This window comes from Etheostoma cragini, chromosome 3 (assembly GCF_013103735.1).
Source record: "Etheostoma cragini isolate CJK2018 chromosome 3, CSU_Ecrag_1.0, whole genome shotgun sequence".
Classification (NCBI taxonomy): domain Eukaryota; kingdom Metazoa; phylum Chordata; class Actinopteri; order Perciformes; family Percidae; genus Etheostoma; species Etheostoma cragini.
In genome coordinates, this window is record NC_048409.1 from 1,279,955 (window position 1) to 1,301,481 (window position 21,527).

The 21,527-nt window shown below is 41.8% G+C and overlaps 1 protein-coding gene across 12 annotated transcripts in view; it reads left to right on the top strand.

Moving 5' to 3' along the window:
- Positions 1 to 21,527, top strand: part of tenm4 (teneurin transmembrane protein 4) — a 166,277-nt gene that overhangs the window by 128,590 nt on the left and 16,160 nt on the right. For 7 of the 12 annotated variants that reach the window (XM_034865640.1, XM_034865648.1, XM_034865664.1 and 4 more), the window contains 7 exons: positions 1,469 to 1,718; positions 2,130 to 2,150; positions 5,755 to 5,987; positions 7,226 to 7,380; positions 12,082 to 12,959; positions 17,430 to 17,602; positions 20,812 to 21,047. In XM_034865640.1, coding sequence (XP_034721531.1) covers positions 1,469 to 1,718; positions 2,130 to 2,150; positions 5,755 to 5,987; positions 7,226 to 7,380; positions 12,082 to 12,959; positions 17,430 to 17,602; positions 20,812 to 21,047 — 1,946 coding nt within the window. The remainder of the gene's footprint in view (positions 1 to 1,468; positions 1,719 to 2,129; positions 2,151 to 5,754; positions 5,988 to 7,225; positions 7,381 to 12,081; positions 12,960 to 17,429; positions 17,603 to 20,811; positions 21,048 to 21,527) is intronic. The other 5 variants (XM_034865643.1, XM_034865655.1, XM_034865671.1 and 2 more) reach the window with 1 other exon arrangement.

Sequence of the window (21,527 nt, forward strand, 5' to 3'; positions counted from 1 at the left end):
CCCCCCCCCCCCACCTGTCAAACACACGTCAAGCAGCATGGGTATATTTACATATCTACAGATTTCATGTCAGAGGATTTAATCAATTCATTAATTGATTAAATCTTCTGACTTGGAATTTGCAAACATTTATACAGCCCTCTACGCATCTCTACATACCAGACTGGAATGCTATTCTCTACAGATTCCAAGTTTTTATGCAGATTACTGCAAGTGTAGATGGCTGCTTCAGGATGTGTCTTAAGCTCCTACGTGGGAATGTAGCATCATCTTTTATTTAAGCAAAACTCCAAACAGTAATTTGTTTGTACAATCAAATCAGAGCTCTGTTGTGTGAACAGAATTAATGTGGCTCTTGTTAGATAATGCAATTATGTGAATTGCATGAACAATTTGCAGAAGTGGAATTGATATATGCATGTACAGTAAACATAACTACAGATAACAAATTGTGTGCCACCTTTGTAATCACTGTGGTAAAAAATACAATCAACAGCTACTAATGGTTACACTTATTTTTGTAGTTGTATAGTAAACTAACTATTAATATAATGTTCTTGTAAACATAGGTTTGTGTACGTACATCTTGACACATCATCTGTTATTTGTAACACTAACAGTGCCCGTGGAAATGGGCCTGTTTGGAACGGGCTGATTGCTTGGCCTGTGGTACTACTGCTTGTAGAATTTATCAAAACCAAATTGTACCCCAAAATGACACCAAACCACTTCCTATGCATCTCCACTGTACACACTGTATCGCGTACTACAGATTGCAGATTCAAAATGTAATCACAAAATATCACAATGACAATGTGGAGTAATCAGACATTAGCCTCATGGACTCATGGCAGGGCGATACCCACCCAGTCCATTATGAGAGCTAATCAGCACATATCTGCTTCAATGTGTGTGTGTGTGTGTGTGTGTGTGTGTGTGTGTGTGTGTGCAATCATGCAGCTAATGTTGAAAGTTACGCTGATGCAAAATGTTCTGCATGTGGCGTCTGCGATACATTTTGCATTTCCAATCCAAACAACGTCAAACTTGGCACCCCACTTACTTACCTTACTCGAATGACAAACAGACAGACAGATCAATTTATAGATAGATATTTTGGGTGCTGTACAGTCTATTCATTACTAGGCTGCTGTATAATAATGCCTCTTAAAGAAGGTTTTTCTTGGGAGAAACTGTCCTGGAAGCACTTTCTGGCATATTAGGAAACACTGTTGAGTTCAAATAAGATGAGAGAAACTGATTAAAGTGCCTAGTGTTCAAGCCACCCTCTGGTTTTCTACATTGCAAAGAATTAGCCATAACCAGATGGTCAGATCTGTTGTCACTTGCTCCACCAGTCTGCACTTTCATTTTTGCCTGCATCCTATTTAAGACAAATAGATCCCACACTCTGCTCAGCATACACAGGTTGCAGGTGTTACTTTTTTCTTTCCTGTGCCCTCATCAGGTATTCTTCACATGGGCAACGGGGAGAACCTCTTCATCTCCCAGCAGCCTCCTGTAATCGGCAGCGTGATGGGGAATGGGCGCAGGCGCAGCATCTCCTGCCCCAGCTGTAATGGCCTTGCTGACGGAAACAAGCTGCTGGCCCCCGTGGCTCTGGCCTGTGGCTCGGACGGAAGTCTGTACGTGGGCGACTTCAACTATGTGAGGAGGATTTTCACCACGGGGAACGTCACCAGCGTCCTGGAGCTCAGGTAATGAAGGAGTTGGCTACCAACATTCACTCAGGGCCGTGAGCTCAGATGGTGTCACACAGGTCATAAACCACTGAGGTCGGTTGAGATAGACAAAAGTGCCCTAAAGCCTCGGGATTGATGGTCCTGCCTGTCTCATCCACCTGTATCAGCTGGAGGTGGGCACTGATACTTGCTGAAGAGGATATCAATGGAGTCCTAACAGAAGACGTTCCAGGGAAAAGATTAATTTCCTTGTTAACGTCAGCAAAGACAAAGGTTTGAGTAGATAAGAAATACAATATTTAGTCACGATTCTCCTTTAATTAATTCTGTCCTCTAACAACTTGTTTACTTAATTCTATCCACTAACAACTAACGCTTCCTCTCTGCTCTCTTCCTCTCTCTTTTTCTGCTGCTTTTGGCAAACAGAAATAAAGACTTCAGGCATAGGTAAGCCATGCAGTATTTGCTTCAATGAAAACAGAAACAGGTACAGTTCACATACTTGGTGTCAAAGTGGCCTTATGAGCCCATTTTTGACATGCACAAGCAGCGAGACAATCTCATCATATAGTACTGACTCGCTGCGTAAATTTCATCTTCATAAAGCCATTAATTTAGTGGTTAATTAATGGTTTATGAGCTTACTTAATCACAGTGCCATGTTGACTACAGTGGTTTTGCATCTGTATGTGTGATTGCAGAGAGAGCAGCTGATTGTTGGCTCAGTAGAGGCTGCACTTTTCCTCAGGATTAATTATGGGGGGCAAATTTCATGGACCAATATACATATATAAGTATTGAGTAATCTAGTATTATGCTTTCAAATATATCTGTTTAATTGAAGTGGTTGTGGAATTGCCATCTGTCAAGGGATCTCAACATCTTGGAGTGGGATATAGAACATGTTAAATCAGCCCCTTTCTGACAGTCTGGTGTAGAGAGACTGAACACAACAGTTGTATGAACAAAGCTAGGAGACGACAACTCAGTGTGGATGTTATCTGTGGCTTAAGATACAAAGACCTCATTTTCCTTAGCAGGTGGTGGTGAGAGAAATCTCTGTGTGCTCTCTTTAGATACCATGTGTCAGGCAAAGAGCTATTGATTCATTTTCTATCAGAGGGTCAGGACCTCAGCTGGGGAACATGTATTCAAACCGAGGATGAAAAGCCAAGTGACGCTGGTCAGTGGCATCTCTTTTCAAGAATGAAACAAAACACTCTGAAGTTCTGTTGCTTTTTCTGTCTCTCTGCAACTATCTTTTGTCAGTCTACATCTACAATAGTATGTTTTGGTTTAAAAAATGAATATCCTTTGCTATGTTTGGGCCTCGTGTACACACTTCTCTTTCGGAGCCCCTAAAACAGAGACACTCGGAAACACTGCTGCTGCCGTTTTGGTTTGAAAACGCTGTGGTTTCTTAGTAGTCTGGACGGGCCCAAACAGAGACCTTTTGGTAAGACTGATCCACGTCAGCCAGTCTTATCGGTGCGGTAGCTCACAAACCTTTCAGTAACAGTTCCACCTTGTCGTCGTCCAAGATAATAAATCCCTGCTCTTACTTTTCACCATTGTTGTTCTCCAAAATATGTTCTGTATTTTCAATTTATACATCCGTGATTTTCAACCACAGAATGACATCAAACAATCTGCTTCCTGTTTACACTGGCACGCACATGCCCAGTGTGTGAATGGTCATGTGATATGTGTTGTCAGGTGTGTTTATATAGACCAAGATTAGTTCTGCTACTGCATCTAAAACTCAAAATGCTGCATAAAGATGAATACGTAGTAATGTATATGTAGCTTGAAATCTCTTTGTGCTTACCTACACATCATGCCCTGTTAGCCAGAGCAAAACAAAAAGCATCAAAGCTTTGTCCCTTTGCTCTTAGTCTTTGCTCCAAGCCCATTTACATTTTAAAAAGAAGATTTATGTTGGAAAACACAGCATGTGTCTGTATAAAATGGGTGGCTGCCTCCTGTTTGTGTGTGAGCTAGCGCTTGGACTGGAAGGTGGCTGATCTCACTGCAATGTTCATTGACCCCCCACTAAGGATGTCCCCATTCACTCCAACCGCGCTCCCTCCGTTGCTGCGCCAGCATGCAGCAAAATCCAATTATCTTCTGCAAACTGGATGTTGTCGGTGAATATAGATAGATGGAGTATATGGTCGTTAGCTCAAGGTCAGGGAATAACGCCTCATAGTTTCAAACACTATGGGGGACCAACACCATTCTACATGCAACTGGGCGCTGATAAGCTATCAGCTGATTGCACATGGCAGATAGAATGCAAAGTAGAATCCAGTTATTGAGGCTTGCTACTGACCTACTTGAAGACAGCAGTTGTTTTTCCACGCCAGCCGGTTGTACCTGCACTGTACTACAGACGAGACATCAGTCAACGTGGTCAGTGGGCTGACTGTGACATGTGTGTGCCTGCTGGAGGTTTGCTGCAGTGTCCTGTCATCACTGATTCATTGAAGGTCAATTGTCATCTAAAATTATGTATCAGAGTGGACAATTCGCGTTGTAAAAATATAAGATTTGGCGCTGTCATGCCAACCATAACCCCTAAAAGAACCCTTGAGGTCAGAGTTGAAATTCGGTCTTAATCCACTTTGAGTGACACCGTGCTGACAGGTTTCTCTGTAATGCTTATCAGGTCTGGCAGAGCTGCGCTGTATCCTGCCCCGATAGCTCTGTTCATCTCTAAGATGGCACTAAACACTACAGTACATTGCTAAACTGCTTACTAAGTCCTTGTTTTGTTGGAACAACAGTCAGCAACAACAGGCAGTTTGATGGCATTTATAAAGCTGGAACCAGCAAGTGTTTTGCAATGTTACTTGATAAAGGTTTAAATTATTTATTGGGATTATAGATTAGCCAAATTGTTGTTGATACATTTTCTGACAATCAATTAATTAACTAATACAACTGGTTGGAAGGGACCAATCAGCTGTTTTGTTATGTAGGTGGCATCGTTAGAGAAAGGCCCTCTCCCGCCCTCTCCCCCTCCCCCAATTACAAAGTAAGCACAATAATTTGTCAAAACTGCCACTTTCAAAATACGATCCTTCCATCATATAATCATAAGCATTCAGTAGTGTATGGTGCCATTGGGCTTAGTTTTTTTTAGTGACAATCTGTCAGTGTTTGATTTCCTCCAGAAGATCATGTGGATATTATATATAGAAATAGTCCTCTCCGTCACTTCATTTGTACTCCCATGGGTTTGTCTACATAAATCTTTGTTTTTGTGTTAGCTGACACCTATTCTGACTACGAGTGTGCCAATAGATTGCACAGCAGGATGGGTTATATTTGGGTCTATTGTCTGTCTGTCAGGTTGGGGAACCTCCTGTGGATATGAAGGGTTACTTTGCTGACTCGGTTGGAAGTTCAATAGGATATTTCTTTCTGAGCTGTTATGTCTGCCTGATGCGTGCACAGTGTTGCTGCTGCTTCCGCTCTGCATTTGTGTTTCTCTAGAAGAAAGCACCAAGGGAAGAGCAAAACCTACTTGTTTATACTGCTTTTAGCAATAATCAAAAAGATAATATTTAAAATTAGGATTTCGGTCAAAAGATCCAAAGTACCCCAATGACTAAGTCCCACTAGACCTGGTTTCTCTTTGACTTCTAAACTCTGCACCCCCTCCAGCATTGTTACTGTTTCAATAAGTTGAAAACTAGACATCTTTATCTGTATCAATACATTTTCACTATGTTGGCATATGTCTACTGTGTATGCGCATACATTCAGACAAGTGGGTGACAAAAACAGGGATTTCTAACTAAGCCTGACTGTACCGTAGATGAGTTCTAAGTTCCGGCATTATGTCAAGTATAATCTCGTTTTATTTTGCCATTTGAAATCTCATTCTAGTTTTCTTTTTCCATGTCTGTGGGTCAAACTGTAATTGTGCCCAATTGACTCTCTAAATGGCTTTTGAATCCATTTTAATTGTATTAAACAATGTTTCTTATTGAAAGCGCTCTAGCCCTTCCAGCTTTATTGACTTGGGCTTGTTCCTCTCTTTCAGCAACAGCCCTGCTCATAAGTACTACCTGACCACCAGTCCAGTGAACGCTGCCGTGTACCTTTCAGACACCAGCAGCAGGAAGGTGTTCAAGGTGAAGTCGCTAAATGTTGTAAAAGATGTGGCCAAGAATCTGCAGTTGGTGGCGGGCACTGGAGACCAGTGTCTCCCATACGATGACACACGCTGCGGGGATGGAGGCAAGGCCGTGGAGGCCACTCTCACTAACCCCAGAGGTATTGTATAGATGTTATTATAATCAATGTGTGCACTCTTACATCAGTTTGGGGTCGCATTTCCTCTTTTTTAATTTCAAGTAGACTAGATTGCTGTATAGTTGAAGACAGTAGTCCCAGAGGCTGGATCCATACTTTTTAGTTTACACACATTAATCTATCTTATCTTGCCTCCATCTAACCCAACCTCTCCAAAGTCTCCCCTGTGTTTTCTGACCACAGTCTGAAAGTTGTTCACTGAGGAGGAAAACTCAGAAATGAGTAAGGTTAAATGTGACGCTACAAAACCAAGGCCGAGTTGTGAAGCCGCAAAGTGAAGTCACATTTCTTGGAGGTTCTTGTCAGGCGACGCATAGTGTCCGTATCTACGTGTACCTACACACAGCGTTGATTTAAGGCAGAACCATAAATCTTGGGCTTTAGCCCACTGTGTGCTTGTAGAGGGGAGCAACAATGGAACACATGATCAAGCTGTCCCTCTTCTAAAAGGAGGATTCATCAGGAGGCAACTGCTTGGCTCGAGAACTTATTAAATAAAAACTACCTACATGTATTTCACTAGCTCCAGTTATTTTTAAACCTCAATTTATTTTTTATTATAGCGTGCCTTAGGTTGTGTTTCCTGAGGTCTTCTTTGTCTTGGTGCTTCCATGTTTGGATGATGCATTAGGCACTAGATCACATGCTTCTCATACTTGTTGTCCTCTATTGGGATGACATTGTGAGTCATACTGTATGTACTGAAATAACACTTAAGTCCCACTAAAGAGTGCAGTATGTACGGTATAGTCCAGGCTTGCGTTGATATAGAGCATTTGTCATAATAACTGTAGACAAGATGTTCATAGCTGCTTGAATATTGTTTGACAGACCCTGAGGTAATAGAAAAATACAGAGATGTGCATTAAAAAAGGGTTGGGATTCTCAGCTTCGTTGTTGTTTGAGGCTGAGAGAGCATGAGAAGAAAGAGCATACATTGATGAAATTATAGTTGTAACTGAATCAATGTATACAGTGCTCTTCATCTTTTTGATGTGTCTATTGTTTTCCATTATTGATATAAAAAAATCAATCCTCACATTAGCTTTCATTGCTGTGATTAGTCTAAAATTTGTATCGCAGTGAATAGCGTTGAATTGTAATTTCGTGGTGCTCTGTCCTCACATAAAGTCACAGATAAACAAAATAACTGATGGATATTTTCTTCTTCTTCTGTCCATTGGGGCTTTTATCTGCAGGCATTACGGTGGATAAGTACGGTGTAATCTTCTTTGTGGATGGGACCATGATTCGCAGGATTGATCAGAACGGTATCATCTCCACTCTTCTGGGTTTCAATGACCTGACCTCGGCCCGACCTCTCAGCTGCGATGCTGTCATGGACATCTCTCAGGTACCACCTCTCTGACCTGGGCAGCCTGCATGTGTCTGCCTGTCTCTAAACCAGGGCAGCACCATGTGAGCAAAAGATGGGATATTCAATAACGTTTGCTAAATAGCGTGATAAGTATATTACTTGTCGTAAATAAACATATATATATATATATATATGTATACATATACAGTATATACTGTACATATATACAGTGTGTATGTGTGTACTCAGTTCTACTGCTTTCAGTATTTTCCTAAAGTACAACAAATTGCTTGTTGAATTTAAAGCAAATGAATGGAAATCCAACTTTCTTTAATTGAATAAATTGAGCATTGAATTGAATATAAAAGGCACCACTAAAAAAAGAATAAAGGGCCGTATTCTACTGATAAAAAATCTAAGAGTTTTAAGATATGTTCATTGCGTTAGTTATTTTGCAATGACAATACAAAATTAAAAAAACTTTCTATTGGGCAGCCCTTTTCTGAAGTTACACCAGCCTCCTCGACTGAACCTGGTCTTCAGGATGCTAACGTCCACGTGTGAGCTTTTGTTTCTGTAGCTGGAAGCTCCGGCCAGGCCTTGGCTTAGTTTTGATCCACATTTGTTTTTTGGTTGTATTGTGTCCGCCTGTAGATCCACAGGACTTGCAGAAGAAAGATAGAGGAAGGCACTTACAGTAGAACCGACAGGCATCTACAGCACTCTGTTGGGATTCCAGACAGACAGTTTATTATACATCAAGGCAGCAAAAAACGTTAATACAATATTTTAACATGTTGCTCCTAATTTTTACAAAGCCTGCATCTCTGACTTGAGAGGAGGATGTAAAATGTCTTAAACCAAGGATTGTCTGTATTTGCTTACTGTAGATCAATTCTATTGGTCCAGAAGATTGTCAATGTAGGAAAACAGCCCAAACACAGCTGTACCAGCCCGGTGAATGAAAAGATATATCATCCTTTAGTTAATAAGTCAGTACAAAATGAAAATGAGCAGCTAATGGGATTCAGGGAACAAAAAGGACCTGGAATAAGCATAGCACCGGGGTAAAGAGCCATGCTAAAATCAGAGGTGCCACTGTAGTCCCGGGAGCTTCCATGTCTGTGTCAAGTGGCCACACAGCAGCAAATGCAAAGGGCCGTTGACCTATAGCTGTAGGGAGATGATGAGGATGACCTGTAACCTCACTGGCTCTCCATTCACACACACATGTTCACTGATGCACGCAAAAACTTATATACACACAAACACACACACACACACACACACACACACACACACACACATGCACCAGATCGCCACCACAGAAAGAAAACATTCCCCAGGCAAGGCCACTGCACTGAGGTCACATCACGCTCTAGCTCAGTGACTTCCCTTTGGAAGTGATGAGTCTTTTTCCATACTCTAGCAGACTGCGCATGGCTCTTTTTTCCTGACATTATAATTTTCAACCCAAGTAATTAAGGGCTTGTTCTGCTGTTGTTGTAATTAGCCCCAAAAAAACACCAACACCCACTAACATCTGGCTTTTGTCTTAAATGGCTGAGGTTGTAATGAGCATTCATTCCCAGGACAAAGAACTCAGCAGTATTAGCACTGATTGAAACATGACACTCAGGTGGACATGCTAACTTTGGACTCTTTTCCGGCGGGATGCAATGACACGAGTCACCTCCTAACTTCCTTTGTGTCGGTCACAAATTCTGTCCGTCTCCTCCCAAGCAGCACTTGGATTTTGTTTCAAATTAGTTGGCACAGACTTTGAAAGAAAGACTGAATAAGTGTCAGATATTAAAAAAGGAAATATCTTTGTTTGCCTCCAGCATGAGTTTGAAATCACCTTCAGGAAGACAGGAACTCCAGGGGAGTACAACGTGGGATGGCACCCACGTTGTACTGTATGATCCTGATTTCTCCTCAATTGAGTGTTCATCAGGGTCTCCTGAATGTTCTTTACATTTGTGGAATGAGTTGGCTGCTCCTGGGTTTTTCCTTAAACATGTGTTTTGTGTGTTGTCTAACGTACTTATAATTGTTTTAGTTGAATTATTTACTACGTCCATAGGAAGGGCATTCCTGGGCTTTAATGTTTAAATTGAATCGATGTCTAATCCCTGGTCCATGTGCAGGCACTTGTTTTTCCTGCCCTACCATGTATGTTATGTAGTACGACTGGCAATCAGGTCCTGAGGGGGCCTCGGATGCCAATGGAGAGAAGCTTTCTGTGTGTCTGTGAAATTATGTATTCAATGGAGGAAGCGAAGCCTCCAGCTGCCCATTTCAAGCCCCGGAGGAACTCCATCCCCCCTTCATGACCCATGCTGGCTGCTCCCTTACCCCCCTGCACACAAACACAAGCACCTATAGATGCTCACTATCGAAGCTCCACAGCAGCGAGGACACAGGCAGACTGGCTGCAGCTCCACAACGATGACAAATCGCACCAGCTCTGCCAGAGACACTCAGACATTAAAAAGCATCCATTAAAAATTCATCCAGGGCACATAGCTTCCTACTTCAAAACACTCCCCAATCCCTCACTTAGGACCAGAGTTTCTCTAGAGAAGGCTCATCACAGTGGTCATTACTTTTGCTGTAGCTCACCTGTTCGAGGCAAAAAATAATTTCAGATTTCTCTCTCTCTTCTGATGAGGTTATTCTTATCTTGCCATGCCATCTGTGCAGGGAGCGCACTGCAGCAAAATTCACTCTTAATTCCATGTGCAGCTCCATGAGATTTTTTTCTTCTAAAGTTGTATTATGATGCAAAAGGACAACAGTTTGCCTGCTTTCAAGAATCCTTTCATTGGTTTATACCAAGTCCTTTGGTCCTAGCTGTTTCAGAAAGCAGTTTCATTTAATGTTTCTCATGAAAATCGTTTCTGCCTCCCCCTGCTGAGTTCAAACTTAAATAGAGGGGAAGCAAGTCTTAAAACAAGATTTCTTGAACATATTTCAAGGGTGTTGGCAGCTTCAGAAAGCTTTATAAAGACTGACTGTGACATTCAAGAGGGACCTCAAATAATGACATATGACTTCTTCAGACAGGCATCACGCTGGTCGGGGCAAAGAGTGAGGAGACTGCCAATAGAAAATGACTTTATAGTTCTAATAGAAGTCCAAATACATTTAAAAATAGTTTTGTGTTGGTGCAGATCCGTGGCTTGCTTCCTTGGCTGATGATTGCAGTTTTTATTCTTTTTTTGCTGTCTGTGTCAGACAGGCTCTACTGACAGCTGCCCCACTGTATAAAGGGGAGGGTACGATCGGGTTACAGCATATGGGACAGCAGCTCGGGAAATATCCCTTCATCAGTCAGAGTGGCGTGAAAACCTCCTTACAGGCAGCTCCCCTGAGCCACTCCACACTCTGGCTCATGAAATATTTAACCAGTAGTGTTGACAAGAAATAGGTTTTAAGAAATTGAAAGTCGCCCCTTCTTCTCTCCCAAGGAAATGCATTACCTGCTCCCTGAAAGATGACATGTATCCACCGCCAGTCCCCTGTTTGTTGTATGTGGCCTGAGATATGTCCTATTATATAAAGCTCCTCTGTTTTGTTTGGGGATGATGGTAGGTTTATGGGATGTGAGCTGTGTGTGCGATGCTCAAATCAGTTTTTCAATCAAAGGTGGTCAAGTGCTCTGCTTGTAAAGAGAGGCAGGGAATCAAAAATAAGACCAGTGTGAAGAGACAAGAAATCACCTCCATAATATCCCCCTGTCAGTTTTGGATTAAATATTTTGTCAGCATTGCCCTTTACATTATAATTAAAAATGTGTGCCGGTAGCAGGTAGTTACAGGGCATTACATGGCTGGCAGACTTTTACCTGTTAGCAACCCGCTCCTCAATGCTCTATCGACACATATATTGTGTTTCAGGAACTGTGTGGTTTGTGCTGTGTGATGCAGAGTAGCATGTCAAAGGAGCTGAATACAATGTGTCAGTCTTCACTTTTTCCCACATGTATCAGTGTAAACCATTTCCCTGAGTTGGTTGGTGCTCCAAAGCTTCTATTGAAATATGGCACTTCATATTATGTTCCCAGGAGATCCCCTGGGATCATAAGTGAGCGGGAGGCCAGTAAATTGGATGCATCCAATCATTCCAATTTGTTAAAAGCCTGATATATTGTTAGCAGAACAATGTGTCATAATTTAGGAGGCCAGAGGCAGGCTAGTCTTTCATTTGGTAAGTGTGCTCAAGTTTCTTTCAAGGACTTGTGCAATCTCTTGTCATTATATTATTAATAACCCAAAGCAAGGAAAATAGTGTCTCTGTAGAGGTGAGGAATGCAGAAGTGCAGTTGTTTAGTGTCCACAGATCTCATGATGAGTTGCAGTGTGCTTTTTTCAGTTAATCTGATCACTGATCATTTGAACAATCTCCTCGTTTTGCCCTTCCTACCCGCTATTATTATCATCTTTGATCTCAAAAATCATGTTTTTGTGTTTCCCCTTTTAACAGTACGCCAGCCGCTATTTTCCTCCTTATCAGATAATAAATCGTTTCAAAAAATGTTTTTTGCTTCCAGCGTGAGCTATGAGATAGCTCACCTTTTCCACAGCAGCCTATCTTTTTTTCTGAACAGTTTTCAAAGATTCTTCCCTTGAGGGACTGTTTCCTCAGATAAAGTGAAAAATGTGGGGATCAATAAGAGTATGGTCTGTTTTTGTGACCCAAAGCTGATATTCTTGTGTGTTTTTTTCCTCTTAGGTGCGTCTTGAGTGGCCCACTGACCTGGCTGTGAGTCCAATGGACAACTCCCTGTACGTCCTGGACAACAATGTAGTACTCCAGATCTCAGAAAACCATCAAGTCCGTATTGTAGCAGGGCGGCCTATGCACTGCCAAGTGCCTGGGATTGACCATTTCCTCATGAGCAAAGTAGCCATCCATGCCACCCTGGAGTCCGCTAACGCCCTTGCTGTGTCCCACAATGGCGTTTTGTACATCGCTGAGTCAGATGAAAAAAAAATCAACAGAGTACGACAGGTGTCCACCAATGGAGAGATCTCCCTGGTCGCAGGGGCACCAAGTGGCTGTGACTGCAAGAACGATGCCAACTGTGATTGTTACTTTGGGGATGAAGGCTATGCCAAGGATGCTAAGCTGAATTCACCGTCTTCTCTGGCGGTGTGTCCAGATGGAGAACTTTATATCGCTGATCTGGGTAACATTCGTATTCGCTATGTGCGCAAAAACAAGCCCTTTCTGAATCCCCTCAGCATGTACGAGGTGTCCTCTCCCATTCACGATGAGCTCTACCTGTTCGACTCCAACGGCAGCCACATTTTTACGCAAAGTCTGACCACTGGAGATTACCTCTACAATCTGACATACACAGGAGCCGGAGATCTGAGCGTCATCACCGATAGGAACAAAAATGTTGTGAACATCCGACGAGACACGACAGGTATGCCTCTGTGGCTGATGGTCCCCGATGGGCAGACGTTCTGGTTCACCATTGGCACCAACAATGCCCTTAAAACTGTCGCTGCCCAGGGTCAAGAACTGGCTGTAATGACCTACCATGGAAGCTCAGGACTCCTAGCAACTAAGACCAATGAAAATGGATGGACAACCTTCTTTGAGTAAGTAATATTAACATTTTAGTCATTTGGAAAACCCCTTTTATAATCCTTATACCCGGAGTCTGCAAGCCAGTTGAGCTGATTATAGATTACTACTTTGTGGGTCAAAGTAACTAAAAAGATCTTTTAAATCTCAAACATACTGTTTGTCATTTGTGGAATACTGTATATGAATAGTGACATTTGTTTTTCATTATTGTTTCATGCATTAAAAAATAGGCCAAGACACCATTATTTACAACAAAGGACCAGATTCAAAAATGACATATTATATTAAAGAGATAAAACTTCTTTTCATTTTTTTGCTTTAGGAACTAAGGTCGCCAATTTATACATATTTCATTTAAATTACCACTCTATTAAAGCTTTAGTGCATAACTGTTCTATATTAATAAACGGCTGTTACATTCAAGCTGTATATTCTTCAACTTCAGTGGCAAGGGGAAGGACTCCTGTCCTCAGCTGAGCCCCTAACGACTCCAACTCCTCGATAAGTTTGCTGTAACACAAAGTTCAGGAATATGTGAACTGGAAGCTCTGTGTTCATGGTGGCTCTGAATGCTAAGATGCTTTAGTGAGTGAATGTTTAGAGTTGAAGAGCTCTTTGACATCTGACATCAGTATTTTGGCACATGAGCTACCTTGTTATGCCTTGATGTCGATGTCAATGGCACTACAAGACCGGTGGAAGTATGGATGTAATCCTATTTGCTGTTATCATACCAAATAGGATTACTGGATGATATGTTACTCATCTGCACGCTTGCAGACTGCAGACCATCTCCTGTTTGGAGTCATCGGGTACAGGAACAACATATTTCTGCTGGCAGGCACATTTTACCCGCAGGACTGCGACGAGGCCCGGCAATATAAGTATAATGGAATAGCCAGAGGTAGCAATTGATCGAGGCCCACCACACGTTGTGAGAGAACAATTGAAACACTCCCACACGCTGTAGCATTGAAGGCTTAGGATTTCATGTTCTTGTGACTTCTATGGAGCAATCTGTCCCTTAGCTTAATATACTGTGCCAAGGGATGCTCTGTTAACTGGATGTCATTCCAAAAAAGTGTGATTAAGCTGTTCAGACATCTGGTACACCTCGCTGCAGAAATGTAACACTCTGACACATAATCAGACACTCTGTTCAATCTGGGCAGACATTTATCACCTGTGTTTGATTTGGTGGTCACCTGAGTGGTTGCTTAGGCATTCTCAATGTATGGGGAATTGCCCAGGGCTTCAACTAATCCAGTGAGTGGTCGGAAATCTGTAATTGTTTCTCTTTGACTTCCTGTAATGTAAATGCCTGCTCTGCTTTCTGTTAATGCTGTTAAGATTTGAAAACGATCCCCCCTATTATGTAAAGAAAAGATATTATAGCACCAGTAACACAAAGGGCTTTCTTAAGATGAAATACAGTACATACATTGGAGGACCATATTACCTCTACTTAATAAAATAGAAAATAATGACAGAATTTTCAGGATGTTTGAATTACACATTTTGTTTAATAACATCGAGTAAATCTGGAAGAAATTGGGATACTGTGGCATGTACACGTCATTCTACAGAGGTTCTGTCGTAGCCTTTGTAATGAAAGAGGTACTTTATGTACTGTATATCCAATTTCAAAATGGGCAAAAGTGAGAAAATAGTGTTCAGGCCTGTAGTACATACAGCATATTGCAGGAAGCCAGTTTCCCCCATTTACTGTCAAATGGAAATAATAAAGATGCATCACTACAACAAGAAAAAGAAATCAACAGTCAAACTGGTTGTGGAGCCATTGCCTGCTAATTTCCTTTCAGAAACGTGCATGTCATCAGAGTCCAACACACTTTCCATCTAAAACATGCTTATATATTTAGAGATATTACAGTTTAAACAAAGAAAAAGAATTTGTCAATGTTCAGTTTTTTTCTTTCAGGTTACACATTGATTTCAAATTAACCTACGAGCAATACTGTTCTCCATGTTTTAATATAGACCCAAAATATAAGTTTGTTTTTCTTGAATAATTAGCATTTAATATCACTCCACCACCTGGGGGTCCAAACCATACACTCATTTGCTATCAGCGCGGTGAAATGAAAAGAAACCACCAAACACTTTACCCATATAAATATGGGGTTCAAAAATAACAATCCATATAAATGCATGTGCACTTGTGTTCTGTAGCCTATACATTCAAAGGAATGTGGATAAATGCAGAAATGAAACACAAAGGAATCACATGAGGATAAAAGACATCTGCTACACTGTCTTTCTGCTGTAACCCTTGGCAACATCATTTGCTGTGACTTTTACTATATGTACGCAGATGCTCTGCTGACCCCCTAATGTTTGTGTTGTAATGAAGTGATGTAATGAAGTGCTATGTGTAAGGGTAACCTTAAATCTCTCACCTCTTGTTGCACTGTGAAGAATTGTTCTCCTGGCCTCTAATTAGGAAGAAAGCAATGCTTCTAGTCACTGGGTTCAAGCAAATGTTCTGAGGTTGATTTATTACTCAATCAATAATAACAGCGAAGTCATTTAAAACAACTGTTAATGAAGTTGAAGCAATCACATGGCTGTTGCCCTTATATCATATTAACAGTCATCTGTCACTTGTGTTCTGAAATTCCCAGGAAGCAAGAGGAAGTGAAAAAGTGAGACTAGCTGTGCATAAGACTGAGGTTAGCTATGCTGGAGGGGACGCTGATATGAAGTGTCTGGCCTATTGTTGGGCCCCAGCATGAAAGGTCATGCAGTTGCATGTGACACAAAGGTGAAACAATCCGAATGGACTTGTGGGCATCCAGGAGGAAAGCAGTCCTCTCCCTTCTGCTGAGCTCCCTGCCCCTGCATGCCCCTCTTCTCTGGAGAAAGCAAGCTAATAGGCAGCTGAATTGAAGCAGGCCAGAGCCATTAGATGCTCAGCGGTGAAGCCCGAGGAATGGCTCTAGCTCAAGGCCCTAATTGAGACGGAGAGAGTTTGGGTCAGCGATCAAGCTGGGGGCATGCTGCGTCACTCTAGAATGAGATTTCCGTCTTGTGGTCTTTTGTGCCTAGGTGAAGGCGAACAGGAATACACGCTTTGTCCAAAGAACTGAACAGTTGAATAGTGGTACACTGCACATACAGTAGCCTGAAACTTCTAGTGTTTCACTGCAAAGTCTTTGATTGTACGATGACGACAGGGAGAATACATCTCGCTGATAAAATATGAGCAGTATCAAAATAAATGAAATGCTTTAGATATGAATAACTCTGATTTAGTATTTCCTGAAGTGGAAGACTTGGGTTGAAATGCATCTATGAATTCCAGTCCCTAGTGCACTTGAGATCAGATAAAATTTATCTCCGGGAGATGATTCTTCTCCTGCTCTTCCTTTCCATATTGGATATTTGAGATGGCAGCGCTGAAGAAATATCCGTAAACCAGCAGCCGCCATCTCATTTATTAGAGGCTTTATTAGGGCAGGCAGCAACATTGAAGTGGGCTTTCCAATCTGTATTCAGTGCACAGATAAAAGTCTTTATTCTAAGTAATGCACCGTTCATTCACTCCCAGTCTGGAACACTGGCAATCTGAAAGATTTCAAATTGTTCGATGCTTACGTGTTCTCTTGAGTGAAATGAAACAATCTGGCCACTCGTGTACTTGCATGTGATGAACTGACTGATTTGTAGGCTAGTGAAATGCTGCATCTCTCCAAGGATTTGCACCTCAGTGCTCCTATTTCATAGGGTGTATAATGAGATTAGGTGATATCACTAATCCTTTAAGCTAATAAGCAGTTTTCCAAATCTGAAAAGGTTTGTGCTTCCTTGCTTGGCCATGACAGTTTTCCTTGTCAGTAGTTAATTTTTGGTTTTTATTGTGTGCTTCCATCCTTTAAAAGTTACAAACTGAGGAGCTTTTACCATATATTTCATTCACATCCTGTTGCAAAAGCTAGACCAGTCCAACTTGTTAGTGCTCCCCCTCTATTCATGGATAGTGAAATGCTCTGGACATTGCACACTTTCTAGAAGTTGTGCTGGTGGTGCTTCAGTGATTAGATCTGATAGTTATGAGTTTTATTACCTCAGACTGCCAACATCGATGGCTTTGCTGCTGTGTTTACTGCCTGTGTCGACACATTTCCACAATTTGTGGCACCAAGAGGGAAATATCAAACTCTCAAAAACACAAATTCCTACTTGTAATTACCACTAGAACAGTATATCCTAGATAGCAACTCATAATCACGGTAAATCTGAGATGACGGAGCATTAGTCACTTTTATGTACCAGTTATGCATACCTGACCTGCATTTATGCTTATGATTGCCTCCTTATGATTTAACAAATCTCAACAAGGCTCAGTGTTTTTTCCACAGCACTGTTTACGATTGTGTTCTAGTTACCGTTTCTACACGGTTTCAGATGACATGCCCCTCTTTGCTTTCTTTGCCTCACATCACTGTATTTCTTTGTAGGTATGACAGTTACGGGCGTCTGACTAACGTCACTTACCCCACGGGCCGTGTGAGCAGCTACCGCACAGACAGCGACAGCTCCGTCCGCATCCAGGCAGAGGGCTCCAACAAAGAGGATATCACCATCACCACCAACCTGTCAGCCTCTGGCACCTTCTACACACTCATGCAGGGTACGTGTCTGACTTTCTTTATATATGGTATTTTGTGCCAATGGAAGCCAAAAGCTTTGCTTTAACAACTAAACATATTTGTTTCTGGTAGGGCTGTTTCATTATGGATAGATTTATAATCTCGATTATTGTGGTCAATATCGGAATACCAAATTACCTGTTGACTTTTGGAAAGTCAAAAACTGTAAAAATAAACAATGAAAATACCTTGAATTGTGAAATTTCCCTCAATACTTTTACCACTAGAATTTGTTTCTCATTCAGAAGAAAAAATAAAAGTTTACTTGCAAAACATATAATGCAGCTGTATCTTAAATTTCAATTTCCAGTGTTTTGAGCAGCACAAACAAAATTCCATTTACTTCTATCTTAATGCAGGTGGAGGAGGAGTCAGACGTTGCACATACAGACATCTAAAAAAAACAACGTAATACATAATTACAAGTCATTGTAATACAAGTCCTTTAAATGAAGATGTAATGTATCACTACTTGTCAGTTACAGAGCTTACTCACAGTAGTATTTGTTTCCCCTTTATTGTTTTATTAAAATGCAAGACCCATTTACCATAAAAGAAATTCATGAAGCACAATGCCGGTGGCCCAGACCAGATCCCCCAGGTTTAGGACATCAAGGGAAAGAGCTGGAGGCAGAGGGCGGACTGATGTTGTGGCTTAGTCCACCAGATTTGTCTCACACATTTAGGCATTCCGATATCCCGTTTTGTACCTGACAAATTGCTTCATTGATTACCCGATAATAGCTTTGAACTTTCCCACTTTCATTTTTCAAAAGACAGCCCCACACACACCCTTTCCACCTCTAACATTTGACTCAGACGTGAGCGTGTCCTCCTACTAAGTGTCTCTGGCCCTCCTGAATCACTGCAACGCCGTGTCTGAAACAGAAGATGACAATCTCTGGTTTCTCGCCATTGCTCAACGGACTGGTCACCTCCGCGCTGTGACCTTGTCTTAGACATCTGCTAGTGAGACGAGCGGCGCCAGGACCTCTGCTGTTAATTAATTCCCAATTGTCTGCTTTGTAAGCTTGCAACTGGGTGATCACATAACTCATGAATACACTGCCTTTGAGATTATTTTCTGGTCATCTGGTTGTGTTTCTGCCCTCTCTTGGTTAACACACGTCAGTGTTGGTAATCATGTTGTAGAGAATTAGAACTAATTGTAATATTTTATTGTATTAACTTACCAGACTCATTGTATTTTGATTTTTCGACAAAGACATCATTATTTTTTTTATTGAGAACTGAAAATAGTGACCCTGATGGTCTGGTGTGCTGTTAAATTTTTTGTGTGAATATAGTCTACTCACGGTTTGATACAGTTCAAGGACGTGTTAAAAATGGCAATTGCAATTAATTTTTTTTGTCACAACCAGTTGTAATCTTAACATTTATATCAATTTGTACCGATTGGCGATGCATCATTGCATTCCTAATTATTTGTTTGGTTTTATGCAGACTCCAGCCTTTCTAAATGTCAGTGCACGGCTCAGCCCTCGCCTAAACTGAATGCATGCATTTGCACGAACTGCCTAATTCAGCAGTATTTCCAGCTTTCTCTGGTCTCATCGGCCCCCTTTAGGCCGGGTCGGCCCCAGAGGCCTCTGGTCAACCCCTGAACTGTCTGTAAGATTGAGAGAGGTAAGGGCCAGTACAAGGTCAGCCCGGCCTCCTCTGTCCATTTCTCTGGTCTCAGCAGCTCATCAACACATCTCGTGGCACTCGAAAAAGCTACAGAACTCAATAAACAAAGATATGTATTACTGTATATTGTTTGCTGTATATGCATGTAAATAATAACGGTCAGTCACTTCAACCCTCACAAGTCAGTTTGAGGAAATGTCAGTCTGTTTTGATTTTAGGATTATTATTTTTTTCTGTTAAATGAAGTCAACTCGTTAATGTGGTGTTTGACAAGCCATTCATTTCCCCATGTTGGTAATGAGAATAATATTCATCGTGATCCCTGTCAGTGTCCTGACAGGAAGCAAGAAGGAGACTCTCTGATGGATGTACATGAGATGCTCAGTGGAAACATTAGTCAGTGGACTGGAGCTGCAACACAGGCTGTCGTCACCTAGGGACAGTAACACGCAGGCTCAGATTCACCCCGTGTGCGTGCGTGCGTGCGTGCATGCGTGCGTGTGTGTGTGTGTTTCAGCCTGCCATTTCTGTGGCCACAGGCGAGCTAGGAGCTTTGATAGTTTTCATTCCCCCATATCCTCGAGGCTGCTGCAACAACTGTAAAACTTTACTTCACTGCCGCTGTGAAACCTCTTACTATAGATCTTTGTTGTCACAGACCCAACATTATCGCAGGGGTTCAGTTAAATGCTGCGGCTAAAGGCTTTCATTTTTGCTTAGCAGCCATTTTAGGTCGTTAAGTTTGGGTCTCAGTAAGATGAATATTAGATTGAGAGTGCTTTCACACCTATAGTTTGGCAGACCTCGATTTGAGGGTGAAATGCAACATTGTTGCATTTTTTCATATGGTTTTGTTTGCGTTCACTTTGTCAATCGCACCAAACATTGGACAAATATGTCACAGTTTCTGGTCTATTGGAAGGAATATTGGAGTGAAAACTCGCTGACACTTAAATTTATAATTTCTCAAAGCTTTAGCCGCTGCTGAAGTTGGAGACGGACGCCGGCAGGGCGAAGTCTCTTTGACCAGAGTAGATGTAGTAACATCGCTCTCAAATATGGCTGATTATTTAAATGAAATGAGCTGGTTTGACTACGTAGAATAAAAAAAATGTGCACTAGAACAAAACACAGGACCTTCTTCCTGTATTTACTTTCTTGCTCCCTCCCCCAGACACATCCGACCAATAAGAGGAGTGGACGTGTGATTTGTAATGACATTTTGGTAGGCTTGGATTTTTCAGGTGTGAAACCAAACCAGGGGCAATCACTTCAAGTTTACAAACTAATCAACAGATTTGGACCAAAGCAAACAACTAAAGGTGTGAAAACCCCCTAAATAGACCAGAGCTTGATGTTTGGTTTCAAATGAGCTTTTCAACAAATCGGACTACTGGACGAAACTTTTCAGGGTTCGGTTACAAAAGACCAAACTGCTCAGGTGTGAAAGTAACCTGAGTCCTCTGAGTGTTCCTCTTTCTGATTGTTTGTCTTCTCCTAATCCTAACCATAAGCGCTTTGCCCTATGTCCCCTCCTCAGATCAAGTTCGCAACAGCTATTTCATTGGTTTGGATGGCTCGCTGCGGCTAGTGTTGGCCAATGGTATGGAGGTGTCCCTGCACACCGAGCCCCACTCGTTGGCCGGCACAGTCAACCCCACAGTCAGCAAGAGGAACGTAACGCTGGCCATCGACAATGGCCTGAACCTGGTGGAGTGGAGACAGAGGAAGGAGCAAGCTCGTGGACAGGTCACTGTGTATGGCCGCAGATTAAGGGTAAGTGTGGCGGCTTGCTAAGAGTGACTCGTGCTCACACACCCTTAAAAAAAATCAGTTGGGAGTGAAAACAATTTCTATCTCTCTTAAAGAGCGCGGAATTTCAGCTACCTCCTTAGCATGACTCCACTAACTGTGCAATTTAGCTGTGACGGATAGCAGCCCTGTTCACTGTGACACTGTCAGAGGGCCACGTTCTGACAAACATTAGCACAGTGTCAAACAATTCAAGAGGCTGGACCACTTTGTTGGCACAGTGGGGGCCGACATGCAGGATCATTTGGAAAAAGTATTTAACCTGGCTTCTGCTATTGTTTACCTTCCAATCTCTGAAACAGAGCAGAATATAATAATAATAATAATATTAATAATAATGTATACTTGATTAATCCCGCAAGGGGAAATGACAATGTTTTCACTCTGTTGTTATTACACACATGCTCAGTACCTATACATGCACTAATGGAGAGATGTCAGAGT